Source organism: Rhinatrema bivittatum, chromosome 5, assembly GCF_901001135.1.
Source record: "Rhinatrema bivittatum chromosome 5, aRhiBiv1.1, whole genome shotgun sequence".
In the NCBI taxonomy this organism is placed as follows: Eukaryota; Metazoa; Chordata; class Amphibia; order Gymnophiona; family Rhinatrematidae; genus Rhinatrema; species Rhinatrema bivittatum.
The window spans coordinates 94,448,555-94,461,743 of NC_042619.1; the positions used below are offsets into that span (position 1 = coordinate 94,448,555).

Here is a 13,189-nt window from a genome sequence, read left to right on the forward strand (position 1 = left end):
GAGAAAAGGTCATTAATGAAGTACCACAAGAATCTGTTCTGGGACCTCCCAGAGGAAGGCCTCGCAGCCTTCCTCGGAGGGAACTTTACTTCTGTCCCCCCACCTTCACCTCTCCTCCAGGCACAGCAAATGGCCACTGTGCCTAGAGGCTCCGGACCCGCCCCCGCCCTGCCCTCGGACCTCCCACACCCTGCTCCCTTTTTAAAGCCCCAGGACATACGCGCGTCCCGGGGCCTATGCAAAAGGGTTACGCGCGTAATAAAATCCATCCCATTATGTTTATTTTTGATCAATAAACTTGGAAGTCCATGTTAAGTCACTGTCCAGATAGCAAAGCTAGCTGGATAACTTATCCAGCTAATTCTGGAGATATATTCAATAGTGTATTATTGAATATAGCTGGCTACCTTAAAGTTATCCAGATAACTTTATCTGGCTAACTTTAGGACAGTTCTTTGGCCTAATCAGACTTAGACCTAGATTCATGAAGTCATGGTGTTTTATCGTGGGAGGGTTCCCATGATTGCGGGGAAGGGCGAGGAATTGGTATCGTTGCGATAGTGGGCTCCTCCTCTGAAAAAATATCATGTCTGTATAGCGTGTTGGTTTCTCTCACAGCAAATCACTGTGGCCTCGGCCCTTTTGGCACAATGGTGGCCTCAATCTCAATGGACCACCATCGCTATAAAGAGCCACTGCCTAAAAAAAAAAAAAAAAAGTACCCGAAAAAGGAACATGGTCTGTGTGGGGGGGAGGGGGGATCAAAGCTGACCCCTGCTCACCTGAGACTAGCGCTCGAGGTGGCCCCAGCTACCAAAAATAAAATAATTAATAAAGTAGTCACATAATGATGGCACCCCCCCTCCAAACCCTGGTTTCATTAAATAAAATGTCCTTCTACCCCCTCTTTCTATAGAAATAAGGGCTGACATGATCCCCCTCCTCCTACCCTCCCATCCCAATGGTCAAACCATATCATTGGGGGTATAGGGACTCCCCTAATACCTTTCCCTCCCCTTCCCCCATCTCTCAAATGTCCCAAAGTAATTGGTGTCAAGTGGTACCTACCCTCCTGAATCCACTTCCTTATCCCCAAACCTAAAATGTAGAAAAGGGTCCCACAAGGGGCCCCTCTAGCACTGGGTGGTGCCATTTTTCAAGATGGCACTAATCTGACCTTACCCCAGTCTCATGACTGGGGTAAGGTCTGGGCACCAAACCTCAGTCATGTGGCTGAAGTGTGATGCCAGGACCTTACTCCAGTCATATAACTGGGCCAAGGTCAGGTCAACGCCAACTGGGCTAGGGGGCTCTCCATGTCCCATCACAGGAGGCTTTTCAACATTTTGAGGTTTGGGGATGTGAGAGGGAGGTTCAGGGGGGCGGGTGCCACTTGACACCAACACATTTTTGGTATATTTGGTGGATGTGGAGAGGGGTAATAGTAGGGGGTCCCTATATCCCCAGCAATTTGGGTGGGAGGAGACCATATCAGTCCTTATTTCTACAGAAAGGGGGGGCAGATATTTTATTTAATGCAGACAGGATTGGGGTGTTGGAGAGGGCCATCATTGTATGACTACTATATTAATTATTTTACTTTTGGTGATAGCCCCGGGGTGAGCAGGGGCTCAGCTTTGACCCTCATTCAACTTTATCTTTTTGGCATGATTCTTTTTTTAATGGCATGGCCCCTTAAATCTAATGTGGGAGCCTCAGGACCCACACTAGATTACTGTTTCCCAGGATGATGTTGTTAACTTATCGCTATAGACAACTTTTTAAGGACCTCATTTACTAAGCATTTTTCCCATAGACATGGAATGGGAGAAAAGTCTTAGTAAATCAGACTGTAAGTTGGCTGTGATGAATTTATTACCATCAAATTGCCTATTAATGAGCTGCTTTGCATGGATTTGCAAAATTCATGTGTGCTAATAATTATCAGTACTGCCCCTCACACAAGCTCCCTCTGTCCCTCCCTATCTCACACACATGCTCCCTCTCTCGAATACACATACACACCCCCTCATACAGGCTCCCTCACTCTCTCGCTCACACACACACATCCCCTCCTACAGGGCCCTCTCTCTTGCATGCACACCCACACAAGCTCCCTTTCTCTTTCACACATAAATCCTCACACAGGCTACCTATGTCTCTCTCTCATGCACCCCTTCACACAGGCTCTGTGTCACACATACACATTCACAATCCCTTCACACAGGCTAGCACCCTCACATACACACAATCCCTTTTTCATACACATGAGCTCCCAATCTCTCACACACATACACACTCCTTCACAATCTCCTCATATAGGCTCCCTCTCTCTGAAACTCACACTCAAGCATCCTCCCACCCCCTCTCTTACCTCCCATGCTCTCTCTCACACCCTCCTGCTCTCTCTCCCCCTCCCCTTCCCCATAACCCTCCCCTCATATTGGCTTCCTCTCTGAAACCCACACTCAAGCATCCCCCCACCCCCTCTTAGCAACCATGCTGTCTCTCACCCTCCCCTCCCCTTTCTCACACACACATTCTCTCTCACCAGCATACCCCCTTACCTCCCATGCTCTCTCTCACCCTCCCCCCTCATATAGGCTCCTCTCTCTGAAACCCACACTGAAGCATCCCCCCAACCCCCTCTCTTACCTCCCATGCTCTCACACCCTCTGCGCTCTCTCACCCTCCCCCTCCCCTCATATAGGCTCCCTCTCTGAAACCCCACACTCAAGCATCCATCCCACCCCCCTTACCAACCATGCTCTCTCTCACCCTCCCCTCTCCCACACACCCTCCCCCTCTCTCACACATATTCTCTCTCCCCGGCATCCCCCCCACCCCCCCCACCTCCCATGCTCTCTCACACACTTCTAATCTCACCCTCCCCTCCCGCAGACACACATTCTCTCTCACCGGCCTGCTGCGAATGGAGCGTGAAGATGAAGGCCCGGCGCACCGGGCCTTCATCTTCACCACGTTCACGGCATGCCGGGGTCTCCTCTCTATTTTCTGCGCAGGGGGGGATTCTGTGCAAATTCTGTGCTCTGCAGTAGCGCAGAATTCCCCCAGACTACGTTTTCAACAATATGCCTGTAATGTTTCTCAGAAAAGTTATCTGTGCACGTGAGCACATATATATGTTTGTGGGTGGCTTTCCTGGGATAATTTTCAAATGGAAAGTGTGTATAAAGTCTGCAGGTATACAATAGCTGCAGACATTGCACTGAATGCAGACAGTTATAAAATTTCCCCCATAATGCTATACATTCTTCCGGTGACAAGATAACCTTCAGATAAGAACAAGAGTTGTTCCAGTAGAGTGCAGTATGAATGAGCCATTGGATTTCATGCTCGCCAAGGCTAAATCTAATTGAAAATGCATAAAGGATGAAAGGTGATCTTTGGCTAGTTGGGCCATTGGAGCTCTACAGTTATATGATCTGCACAGCATGAGTTTCAGCTCTAGGTACACTGGCGCAGGGACCTTTTATTGTCACCTGATGACATTTTCACAAAGCAAGAGTTTCTTTGGATCATAAAACCACTACTGCTCACAAACATCCTTCATTGCTTTTACTCAATTATTTTTTTAATCTGCAATATTTGCAGCATGAATGTATTGTACAGTCTCCATTTAACTTTCCTTCAAATGAGTTTAAAAAGTATCCCATTTACGTTTCAAACACATTTGAGTTCTTGCATTTGAAACTTGAAATGGAAACTATTTCAGATTTTTTGAGGAAAATGTGAGAGGTCAATTTATGATTTATTTATTTATGGACTTTTTTTTATCGATGTTCGTAGAACACATCACACCGGTTTACAATGAACTGAATGAAAGGAAAATTACAATGAACATGGGAGGGGAGCGAGGGGTAGGCTAGAAAAGGAGAAGATGGGGAGCAGGGAGCTAGAGGTGAGGGAGAAATGATAGGAACACAGATGGTAGGAACAGCAGATCATAAAAACAATATAAAGGTTTGAAGTTCAGAACTTGAGAACAACCGAGGCTATATACAAACTGTACAATAATACCATATTAATGCCTTATTATGTTGAGTTAGGGATAGTTAATTCTTTGTAGTATTATAGAACAGCTCAGTATGTTACATAATGTATATTTTACTAAAGTTCTTAAAATAAAAAGAAACATTTGTTTTCCTTACCTACAGGTTTCAAAGTTTTCATAACTGATTCTTGTAGTTGAAATACCTTCGTTCAATGATGACTCAAGAGCGATGCTGCTGGAGCAGGCAAAGTTACTGCTGACTGGTAAAATAGTGTTCAGAGGAATGTAGTCTTTTCCATCCTAGAGTGTACAATGAAGACCACATTACATCCTATGCTTCACAATCAAATGATGGGCATTCTGCAAAGGTTCAGTGCTGTACCTGTTGTACGTTTGCTTGAAGCAGATCCCCTAGCTTTTCCACTAGGTCGGAAAACTGAGGTCTTTCTTTGGGAACACCGTGCCAGCAGTCCAACATAGTTTGATAACTGTAGCATAAACAGAAATATTAATTGTCATAAACCAACACTAACTACCTCAGTTCTTGCTACCAACCGAACAATTACTGTTAAGTCCCTGGATTGACGGAGCCGTTTGTGCCTGCCTCTGTTCTTTTCGGAAAGTGAATCCAGACAGCAATTTTGTCAAACTGAGGTTTCTGACTGCTTATCAACACAACCGAAAGAGATCCTAGGTCAGGGGTGGGCTCCTGCCTGTACCTGAGGCCAGGGAGGGATCCCTCAGAGCTCTATTTGTCCAGTTGAGATGCAGAAAGTGCCCCTTTTGGAGCTCTGAGTGGGACGATGCCCCTCCCGGCTCCTGGTGCATGCAAGAGCCACTATTTCAGCTCCCTACTCTTCCCAGTGTTTCTGGCATTTCCTCCCAAATGATTGTCCCCATGCGCCTCCTTCCGTCTGACATTCTGATCAGTTGTTCCTGCATCAAAATCTTAATTTCTATTACATCGATTTAAATGCAATTATCCCATTTAAAAGGTTAGCATTATTAAATTTGACCTTGACAAAAATTTGTGCCCATGTTCAATTAAAATCTTACAAGTGAATTTTCAAAGGAATTAAGTAGGTAAATGTAACATACTATCGCAGCAATTTTCAAAAGCCATTTACATGCATAAAGTGCATGTACACAGGTAAACCCCAGTTTTACGCATGTCAATACTTTTGAAAATCAGACCTATATAAGACAATCTTGCTCTTTAACAAGATAAAGTTATCTATTTTGACTTGTGGACTAACTATCCAAGTTTTCTTTATTTGGTATCCACTTATATTTGACCAAGATAAGCAATGTAATAAGCAAAAATTCTCCTCTGCATTAATCTAAATGACTATTCTTAAGCAAATTTGCTAACAAATTCAGCAGAGTGCCATTGAGCTTCATGTGTTATTATTTATTTGATTTTATTAGCTGCCATTCTATTCAACATCATCACTGTGGTTGGACTCAATCTTTCCTTACTCTTAAGCTGAAACGCCTTGGAAGATCATACTAATTGGAGGGCTCTTAGGGAGCTTGATGTTGGGTAGATGTAAAAGAGAGATCTGCTTTCTGAGGAACAATCCATAAATCTGTAAACTCCAAGTAAAATTGCTCTCTCTCTTCCAAACACGCGCTTTGTACCCAGGGGTTTTCTACCAATTTTCATATGCATGCTTTTGCTTTGAAATTTGCGCTGAGTACACAGTAGATGGGGGTCACTTGCACCTGCTTTTTCAGTGGGTAGATTTTTGCTGGAAAAATATGTGGAGAGATTAGAAAATGCCATCTGCATACATGCTTTTTCTCTTCCGAACTCAACCGGGCTCAGGGAATGCCTCTTCAAAATGGTGAAAAGTATGCACGTTGTGAAACAACTTTCGCAGTTTTAGTCACATTGAGGGGAGAAAATTTTCAGACAGCTTTTTACCTGCATAGCCAGCTTTGAAAACTGGCCTCATAATTGCAAACAGAGTCTAGATATGAATATGGGGTTAAGTAAGACTTTTGATTACAAAAGACTACCAGCAGAGTATCTGTGTGTACCTGAGTTGTTTAGGAAGAACTGCTGTGAGTCTGCTCATGTAAAACTTGTCTAGTTTGAGAGCTTCAGATTTGTAGGCAGATTTCTGAAGTCTTCTTCTGGTAAGAGTTTATCATAAATACAAAATGGAGTCCCATAGTGCCACTACACAATGTGAAAAATCGTCCAGAGGGTTCCTGTGAAGGCTAATGGGCATATCCCCATTTGCTCCTGCCCAACTGGGTCAAAGTTTCAAAATGGCACTAGCAGGCCTTCAGGTCAGCTCCGTGTGGCCATACAATAAAATGATGCTGGTCGGCAACTGGGATCCTCAGAGCAAGAGCCACTGGGGATCAGTTCTGCCCCTTTGGACTGCTCAAACCTATGGAAGGGGTAAATTACTGCCTGCAGGAAGGAAGGCCGGGTTGGGGGAGGTGTTTGCAAACAGTGTTTAAATTAAAAATTATGGCAACTCTTAGCTGTGCTATTTGCTGATTTTCCAAAACAAAAATCAACAAAAAAAAAATTTCCAGCAGTTTTTTGTTTTGTTTTCAAATGAAATACACATTTTTTTTTCTCACAATTTTCATTTCATTTGAAAACAAATGCACACTCCTAGATGTAGCAAGTTTTATATAAGAGAATCTATTTTACATTGTAGATAATATAAGGGGGATACTAGCATTGAGGAAACAGCAAGTTTAATCTAAGAGATTAAACATTTAAAATATCTGTGACGTTAATGGGGTAAATTGAAAGTATTAAATTAGTTACTGAGACATGGAATCTGAAAGGGGTGCTACTCTCTGGATATGAATTTGCAGTGGTTGTTTATATGTTTTTTCCCCTGCAGAATTGATTTAGGGAAGTGCGTATAAGAAATGGTTCATGTATATAGTGTGACTGGTCTCCCACCAAGGAGCCTTAACCATCACCTAAAGACCCTGAAACCATTTTGCGTGGGGGAGACTGCTCAGGGTTCCTCTATAAAGAGTGACAAGCCTGCACCTACAGGTTAAATGGAATTTAAGTGGTGATATTCATAATGACCACTAGATGGCAGATCTATGGGGAACCTGGGTTGAACCATTTAAACTATTTCAAAATGATAGCTTTAAATTTATGCGTATTTTGTCCTTTAAGAAGGCTTAAAAAGATTGGCCATCTGATCATGTAGAAGGAGTTTTGTCGTCTAGTATGAAAGGGGTTGCTTAGGATTTTGGCAGGGAGTGTTGGTGGAGAGAGCCCATTTGGGGAGTGGGTTCAGCCTGGGACACCATCTCAACGAGAGGGTCCTGCAGAGCCTTTCCACCTCAAGGGGAAAGGCTTGAGGCATGAGGTGTTTCTTCTCAAGAGGAAGCAGCCCAGGAGTGTGTGTGTGTGTGAGTGTGTGTGTGTGTGTGTGTGTGTGTGTGTGAGTGAGTGTGTGTGTGTGTGGGGGGGGGGGGGGTTGTCCTCAAGGAGAGACAACCTGGGCATCTGACTTAAGTCCCAGATGTGGAAGGGAGTGTTGGAGAGAGGTTTATTGTGACCCAGTTCTCAAAAAGTACCTCCCTGCCCCCCTGAGCTTACACTATACTGGGACTTGGAACTTGAACCAAAGGTCAAACTGGGCTTTTGGCTAGTGCTTCAGACTTGTCTCACTGAGCCTGAAGGAGTTCTGCTGCTAAGTACCTGTGGGCACCAGAGAAAAGAATTAAGGAGTTTAAAAGAAATAAAAACTGAAGCTAAAAGCAGTTGTTTTATATCTTTGAGCTGTTGCAGAACTACCATCAAAAGCTTAACGGCCTACAAAGATGAACTGTGAGGGGAGAAGGGGGGTGGTGGAGGGAAGCTGCAAGAAATGACAAGGAGTCAGCTGATTCCCCAGGAAATCAATGGAAGCTGTGGAATCAGCACCAGCTAGAGGAAGAAATCCTGTGTTTTGGGGTTTGAATCTCCCTGGCTTGAGAGTAGGCCATTCTAAATGCACATGTGCTCTTTTTTTTACCAACGCATCTTTTGAAAATCTGCCTCTAAGTAATGTTAGTTGCTATAGATGACTGATGCTACTACAAAATTGACTGTTTTGCAGAGTGTTTTTCCCCATCCCCTCTTATTAATACTTGTGTGTGTGTATTTCACTGTATTAATTCAGTGTTTGATCTGCTTCCAGTAAAAGTTAAAACTCTTATGCTTGTTGCAAATGTAGTTAGATCTGCTGAACCCAGGGGAAATATTACTGCTCAATCTCTGGAGACGAGGGTGTGGTATTTGGAGGGCTTCTGGGACACTGTTTTACCCCTCTACTGGGCAAGCAAATCAGCCAAAATTTATAATATTGGTTCTTCTATGTTAGCTCCACCCCTCCCTCCCCCCCCCCCCCCCCCCCAGCACCGGGTAAGCTAAACTACCTCAGAGGGTGGCTACACTATAGAGAAAGAAGGGTTTGTAGAGAGGAATGTCAGAATGGCCAGAGCCAGGACAATTTATTTAGTTAAATTCTTTTAATATACCGATGCTCAAGACCAGGTCTTATCGTACCAATTTATTTATTTATTTATTTGTAGGATTTTATATACCGTTATTCGGTAGAGCCATCATAACGGTTTACAAATCTGCAATTATCATCCAACATATGCAATTATCTTACAATCAAATGGAGTTAACATAGTACGGGAAGTATCTAACTATTGCCTGGATGGGCACTGAGAGAAGACATTCTGGAGAGAACAGAGTTCCCTTGTCCTGGGAGAAGGGATACTGTGAAACAATGGAGTGAGTACTGCAAAATATTGTGACGTATATGCTGATGCAGGGATTTTGGAATCCATGGCCTCCGAGATAAAGAGGAGTATAGAAGTGATAACTTAATTTATATATAAATACTTGGAGCTGGTGGAAGAAGGACTGGGGAGTAAATGCCTGCAGATGGTTCTCCTTACTGTATATAGCTGTTGAATCACTAATACCTCTAATCCTTTTCTCCAATACTTCTTTCTCAACTGCCTCAGCCTAGCTGTGTAAGCCTGTGTACCCTAATCTAATCAGTGAATTTCATTCTTTTGCATTCTCTGACTGCTGCTTTTTTTTTTTTTTTAACCAGAAAATAAAAGTTTTGTTGGTTTGGAATATATCTGGGAGTTAGTCTCATTTTTTTGTGGTGACTGGCAATTTGTAGCAGTCGGGGGGGGGGGGGGGGGGGGGGGGTCATAGAGGGTCATCTCAGTGAAGGAGAGCCCTTTCTAGCCACGGACACCCTTACACCTTCCTAGCCTCTGGGCCCAGTCCACTAAACCATCTGCATCTCCCTCTTAACCCTTCCCGAAAGACTGGCGCGCGGCTTTCACATGTGCCCTGTCCAGGGGGTTACAGAATCATGCTTGTTAAAATGAATGCACGGGATTACATGGACAGGGAAGGAAAAAAGCAGACATCTATCCAAAATAAGTGAAATGATGGGACTGGATCATGAATGAGTGGAAGAAAAAAGGGGGATGATTAGTTTTCTTAAAGAGTGCCTACATTATATAGGGCCGATTCTTTTCCGGGGAGAAGAGGCTTGATAAATAAGGCCCATAGTGTTAGATCACAGATTTTAGACCTAATGGGAAGAAATAAAGTCTTTCATGGGAAATGCAGAGTCTTGGGAGAAAAGGTTGAATAGGAGAGTCATCGTCTAGGTCTTCTGAATGCAGGTCATGGGGGCCAGTGTTTGTCCTAATGCAGTGTTACTGTTCATGGTTCGTTTGTGAGGATTTAACTGCAGAAATCATAACAGGTTTGGTGGATATTGTTATGTTCAAATTTCATATGTAAAAATTTTTGTGATTTCAATAAAAATATAAGAAACTACATAATAAAGAAAATCACACTAATATAGCTTGAGCTGAGAATGATGGAAGCCAACTCAGAAAAAGGCAGGGTTTGGTTTCTGTTTATATTCACCATCACAACAAAGTAAAAAAAAAGCCATCATATGCTTGAAGTACGTTGCTAAAAAAGCAGCTTACATTTCTGGAGAAGCATAATCAGGAGCTCGCATCCTTGTGCCTTCCTTTAATCTGTTACAGAAGTCTTCATCTATTTGAACTCCTGGGTATGGGGAGGCACCTAGAGTTGATGTCATGATTGGAGAAAGCCAAAATGATATTAAATGCATAAAGTATTCTTGATCGTTATATAAAGACAGATTCATGACATTTATTTATGGAGCTATTATAACATCAAGAACAAGACTGTTTATTTAATAACAAGCATCATGGACAACATAAAATACCCCAGGAGTGGTTCTATAATGAGGTAGGGTGAGGCGGCCGCTTCAGGCAGCAAACTTTCGAAGCGGCAAAAACTGTCCCCCCCAAACTCCTCTAGTGGCCGCCTCACCCTGCTGCCAAAACAACAAAGGACCCGCGGGCCTCCAGTGGATAATCCTGGGGGAATTCTGCGCTACTGTGAAACGCAGAATTTGCGCAGAATTCCCCCCCCCAACCCCCCATGCAGCCAGGGGTGGGGGTGGGGGGTGGAATGGCAAAGATGGAGGAGACCCTAGCATGCCATGAGTGGAGCACACCATCTCATCCTTCGCCTCAGGCAGCTGATTGCCTTGAGCTGCCCCTGAAATGCCCAACAGGAAAAATAAGGAGGGAGGGCAGTTTTCAAAGGTATTTCCACGAGTGTTTTACTAGCAAAATAGGCTCTTTGAATATTGTTTATTTATTTATATTCCACTTTTTGGCACTTCAAAGCAGAACAACAGAAATAGTATCCACCAAAAAATTCATTTGAACAATGTAAAGCAGATGAGGTCAGTTCAAATGTCTGGAAAATGATTTACCTTTTTTTTAATTACATGAAAAAAAGTTCAGAAACTGAGCAGGGCAAACAAGCTCACTGCTATGCTTGTGAATTTGCAATCATCAGTGAAGAAAGCTCCCAATTCAATGCCCAAATTGCTTATAAAATAGCAACTGACTTGGCCTCTCCCTGCAGTGCCCTGCTCCTTTTTTAAATGTGCAAATTTACTCACAGATCCTGATTTATGCATATATGTTGAGGTTTTTAAAATAGCATATATTTGAGTATATGTTGTTTTACATGTATAAGTGCTATTTTTTGTGTGTGCAACTTTTGAAAATTCACCTTTACGTTTGGAGCTGAAGCAATAGAGGATAAAGTGACTTGCCTAAGATCACAAGAATTGGCAGTAAGATTTGAACTCTGACTTCCCTGACTCATAGCCCACTGTTTCCCTCTATGCACAAAAATGTACATGTGTAGTGCCAATACAAGCATACGTTTCGTGCAGAGAGCAAGAGGGCAGAGTCAGGGAGGGACTAGCACCTAAGTACGCATGACTGTTTTGCAGAGTGTTTTTCCCCATCCCCTCTTATTAATACTTGTGTGTGTGTATTTCACTGTATTAATTCAGTGTTCGATCTGCTTCCAGTAAAAGTTAAAACTCTTATGCTTGTTGCAAATGTAGTTAGATCTGCTGAACCCAGGGGAAATATTACTGCTCAATCTCTGGAGACGAGGGTGTGGTATTTGGAGGGCTTCTGGGACACTGTTTTACCCCTCTACTGGGCAAGCAAATCAGCCAAAATTTATAATATTGGTTCTTCTATGTTAGCTCCACCCCTCCCTCCCCCCCCCCCCCCCAGCACCGGGTAAGCTAAACTACCTCAGAGGGTGGCTACACTATAGAGAAAGAAGGGTTTGTAGAGAGGAATGTCAGAATGGCCAGAGCCAGGACAATTTATTTAGTTAAATTCTTTTAATATACCGATGTGTGCAACTTTTGAAAATTCACCTTTACGTTTGGAGCTGAAGCAATAGAGGATAAAGTGACTTGCCTAAGATCACAAGAATTGGCAGTAAGATTTGAACTCTGACTTCCCTGACTCATAGCCCACTGTTTCCCTCTATGCACAAAAATGTACATGTGTAGTGCCAATACAAGCATACGTTTCGTGCAGAGAGCAAGAGGGCAGAGTCAGGGAGGGACTAGCACCTAAGTACGCATGACTGTTTTGCAGAGTGTTTTTCCCCATCCCCTCTTATTAATACTTTACGTTTGGAGCTGAAGCAATAGAGGATAAAGTGACTTGCCTAAGATCACAAGAATTGGCAGTAAGATTTGAACTCTGACTTCCCTGACTCATAGCCCACTGTTTCCCTCTATGCACAAAAATGTACATGTGTAGTGCCAATACAAGCATACGTTTCGTGCAGAGAGCAAGAGGGCAGAGTCAGGGAGGGACTAGCACCTAAGTACGCATGTGCACAGTCATTTGGATGGAAAACGTCCCCAGCCAAATGGCAGGTGCATGTCTGAGCATTCACTTTTTCTGTCCTAGTTTTCAAAGAAAGTTTTCCTTTTCAAAAGTGATGTAAAATCTTTAGGTAAAAAGTATCCTAAAACTTTACCACTTCTGCACAGTTTGAAAGTTACCCTCTAAATAGCTAATCTTATAGAGGTCCATACTCAGAAGCATTTAGCTAGAAGTTATCCAGCTAAATGAAGATTTGGGCACTTATTTATCTAAATTCTAAATAAGTTATCCAGCTGGAAAACTTATTATCCAGCTTACATTTGGCCAGATAAGTTGGAGGCATAACTGAGAGATAAGTTGGGAGCGTAACTGAGAGGAGCCGAGTTAGCCAGATAAGCTATCTGTCTAACTCCGATATTCAGAGTTAGCTGGAAAATGCATCCAGCTAAGTCTGATTGTTCCATAAGCCTGTCCCAAATGAATCCAGCTAACTTTAAGATAGCCGGTTATGTTCATTCGTACGGCCACACTACTGAATCCATAGGCTAAGTTAACCTGGTAAGTTAGCCGGCTACTGAGCCACACAGCGTTTGAATATGGACCTCATAGAACTTTGAGATACTTTTTTCACATAGTTTAGCAGACAGATGATATATTCTGTAACCATAGGCAATTAGCAGGAGTAAGGACTTTTAAACACACTGCTCCAACTGAGTTATTTTTATTTATTTATTTAGAAACTTTTATATACCGGTATTAGGAAACATTCTTCCATGAGAAGTGAAGACTGTGGCAATCCTATCCCCACAATTGACTAAGCTGGGGAACTGGGTCCTGGTAAAGGGGAGACAATTATGCTAATTTTGTTGGACCTATCCTGTGCTTTTGATTTAGTTGATC

General features: G+C 43.0%; 1 protein-coding gene across 2 annotated transcripts in view; it reads right to left on the bottom strand.

Moving 5' to 3' along the window:
* The window catches only part of FLT1 (fms related tyrosine kinase 1), a 379,855-nt gene that overhangs the window by 23,573 nt on the left and 343,093 nt on the right, over nt 1-13,189 (bottom strand). For both annotated transcript variants that reach the window (XM_029602609.1, XM_029602608.1), the window contains 3 exons: nt 10,028-10,127; nt 4,398-4,503; nt 4,173-4,315 (listed from right to left, as the gene is read on the bottom strand). In XM_029602609.1, coding sequence (XP_029458469.1) covers nt 4,173-4,315; nt 4,398-4,503; nt 10,028-10,127 — 349 coding nt within the window. The remainder of the gene's footprint in view (nt 1-4,172; nt 4,316-4,397; nt 4,504-10,027; nt 10,128-13,189) is intronic.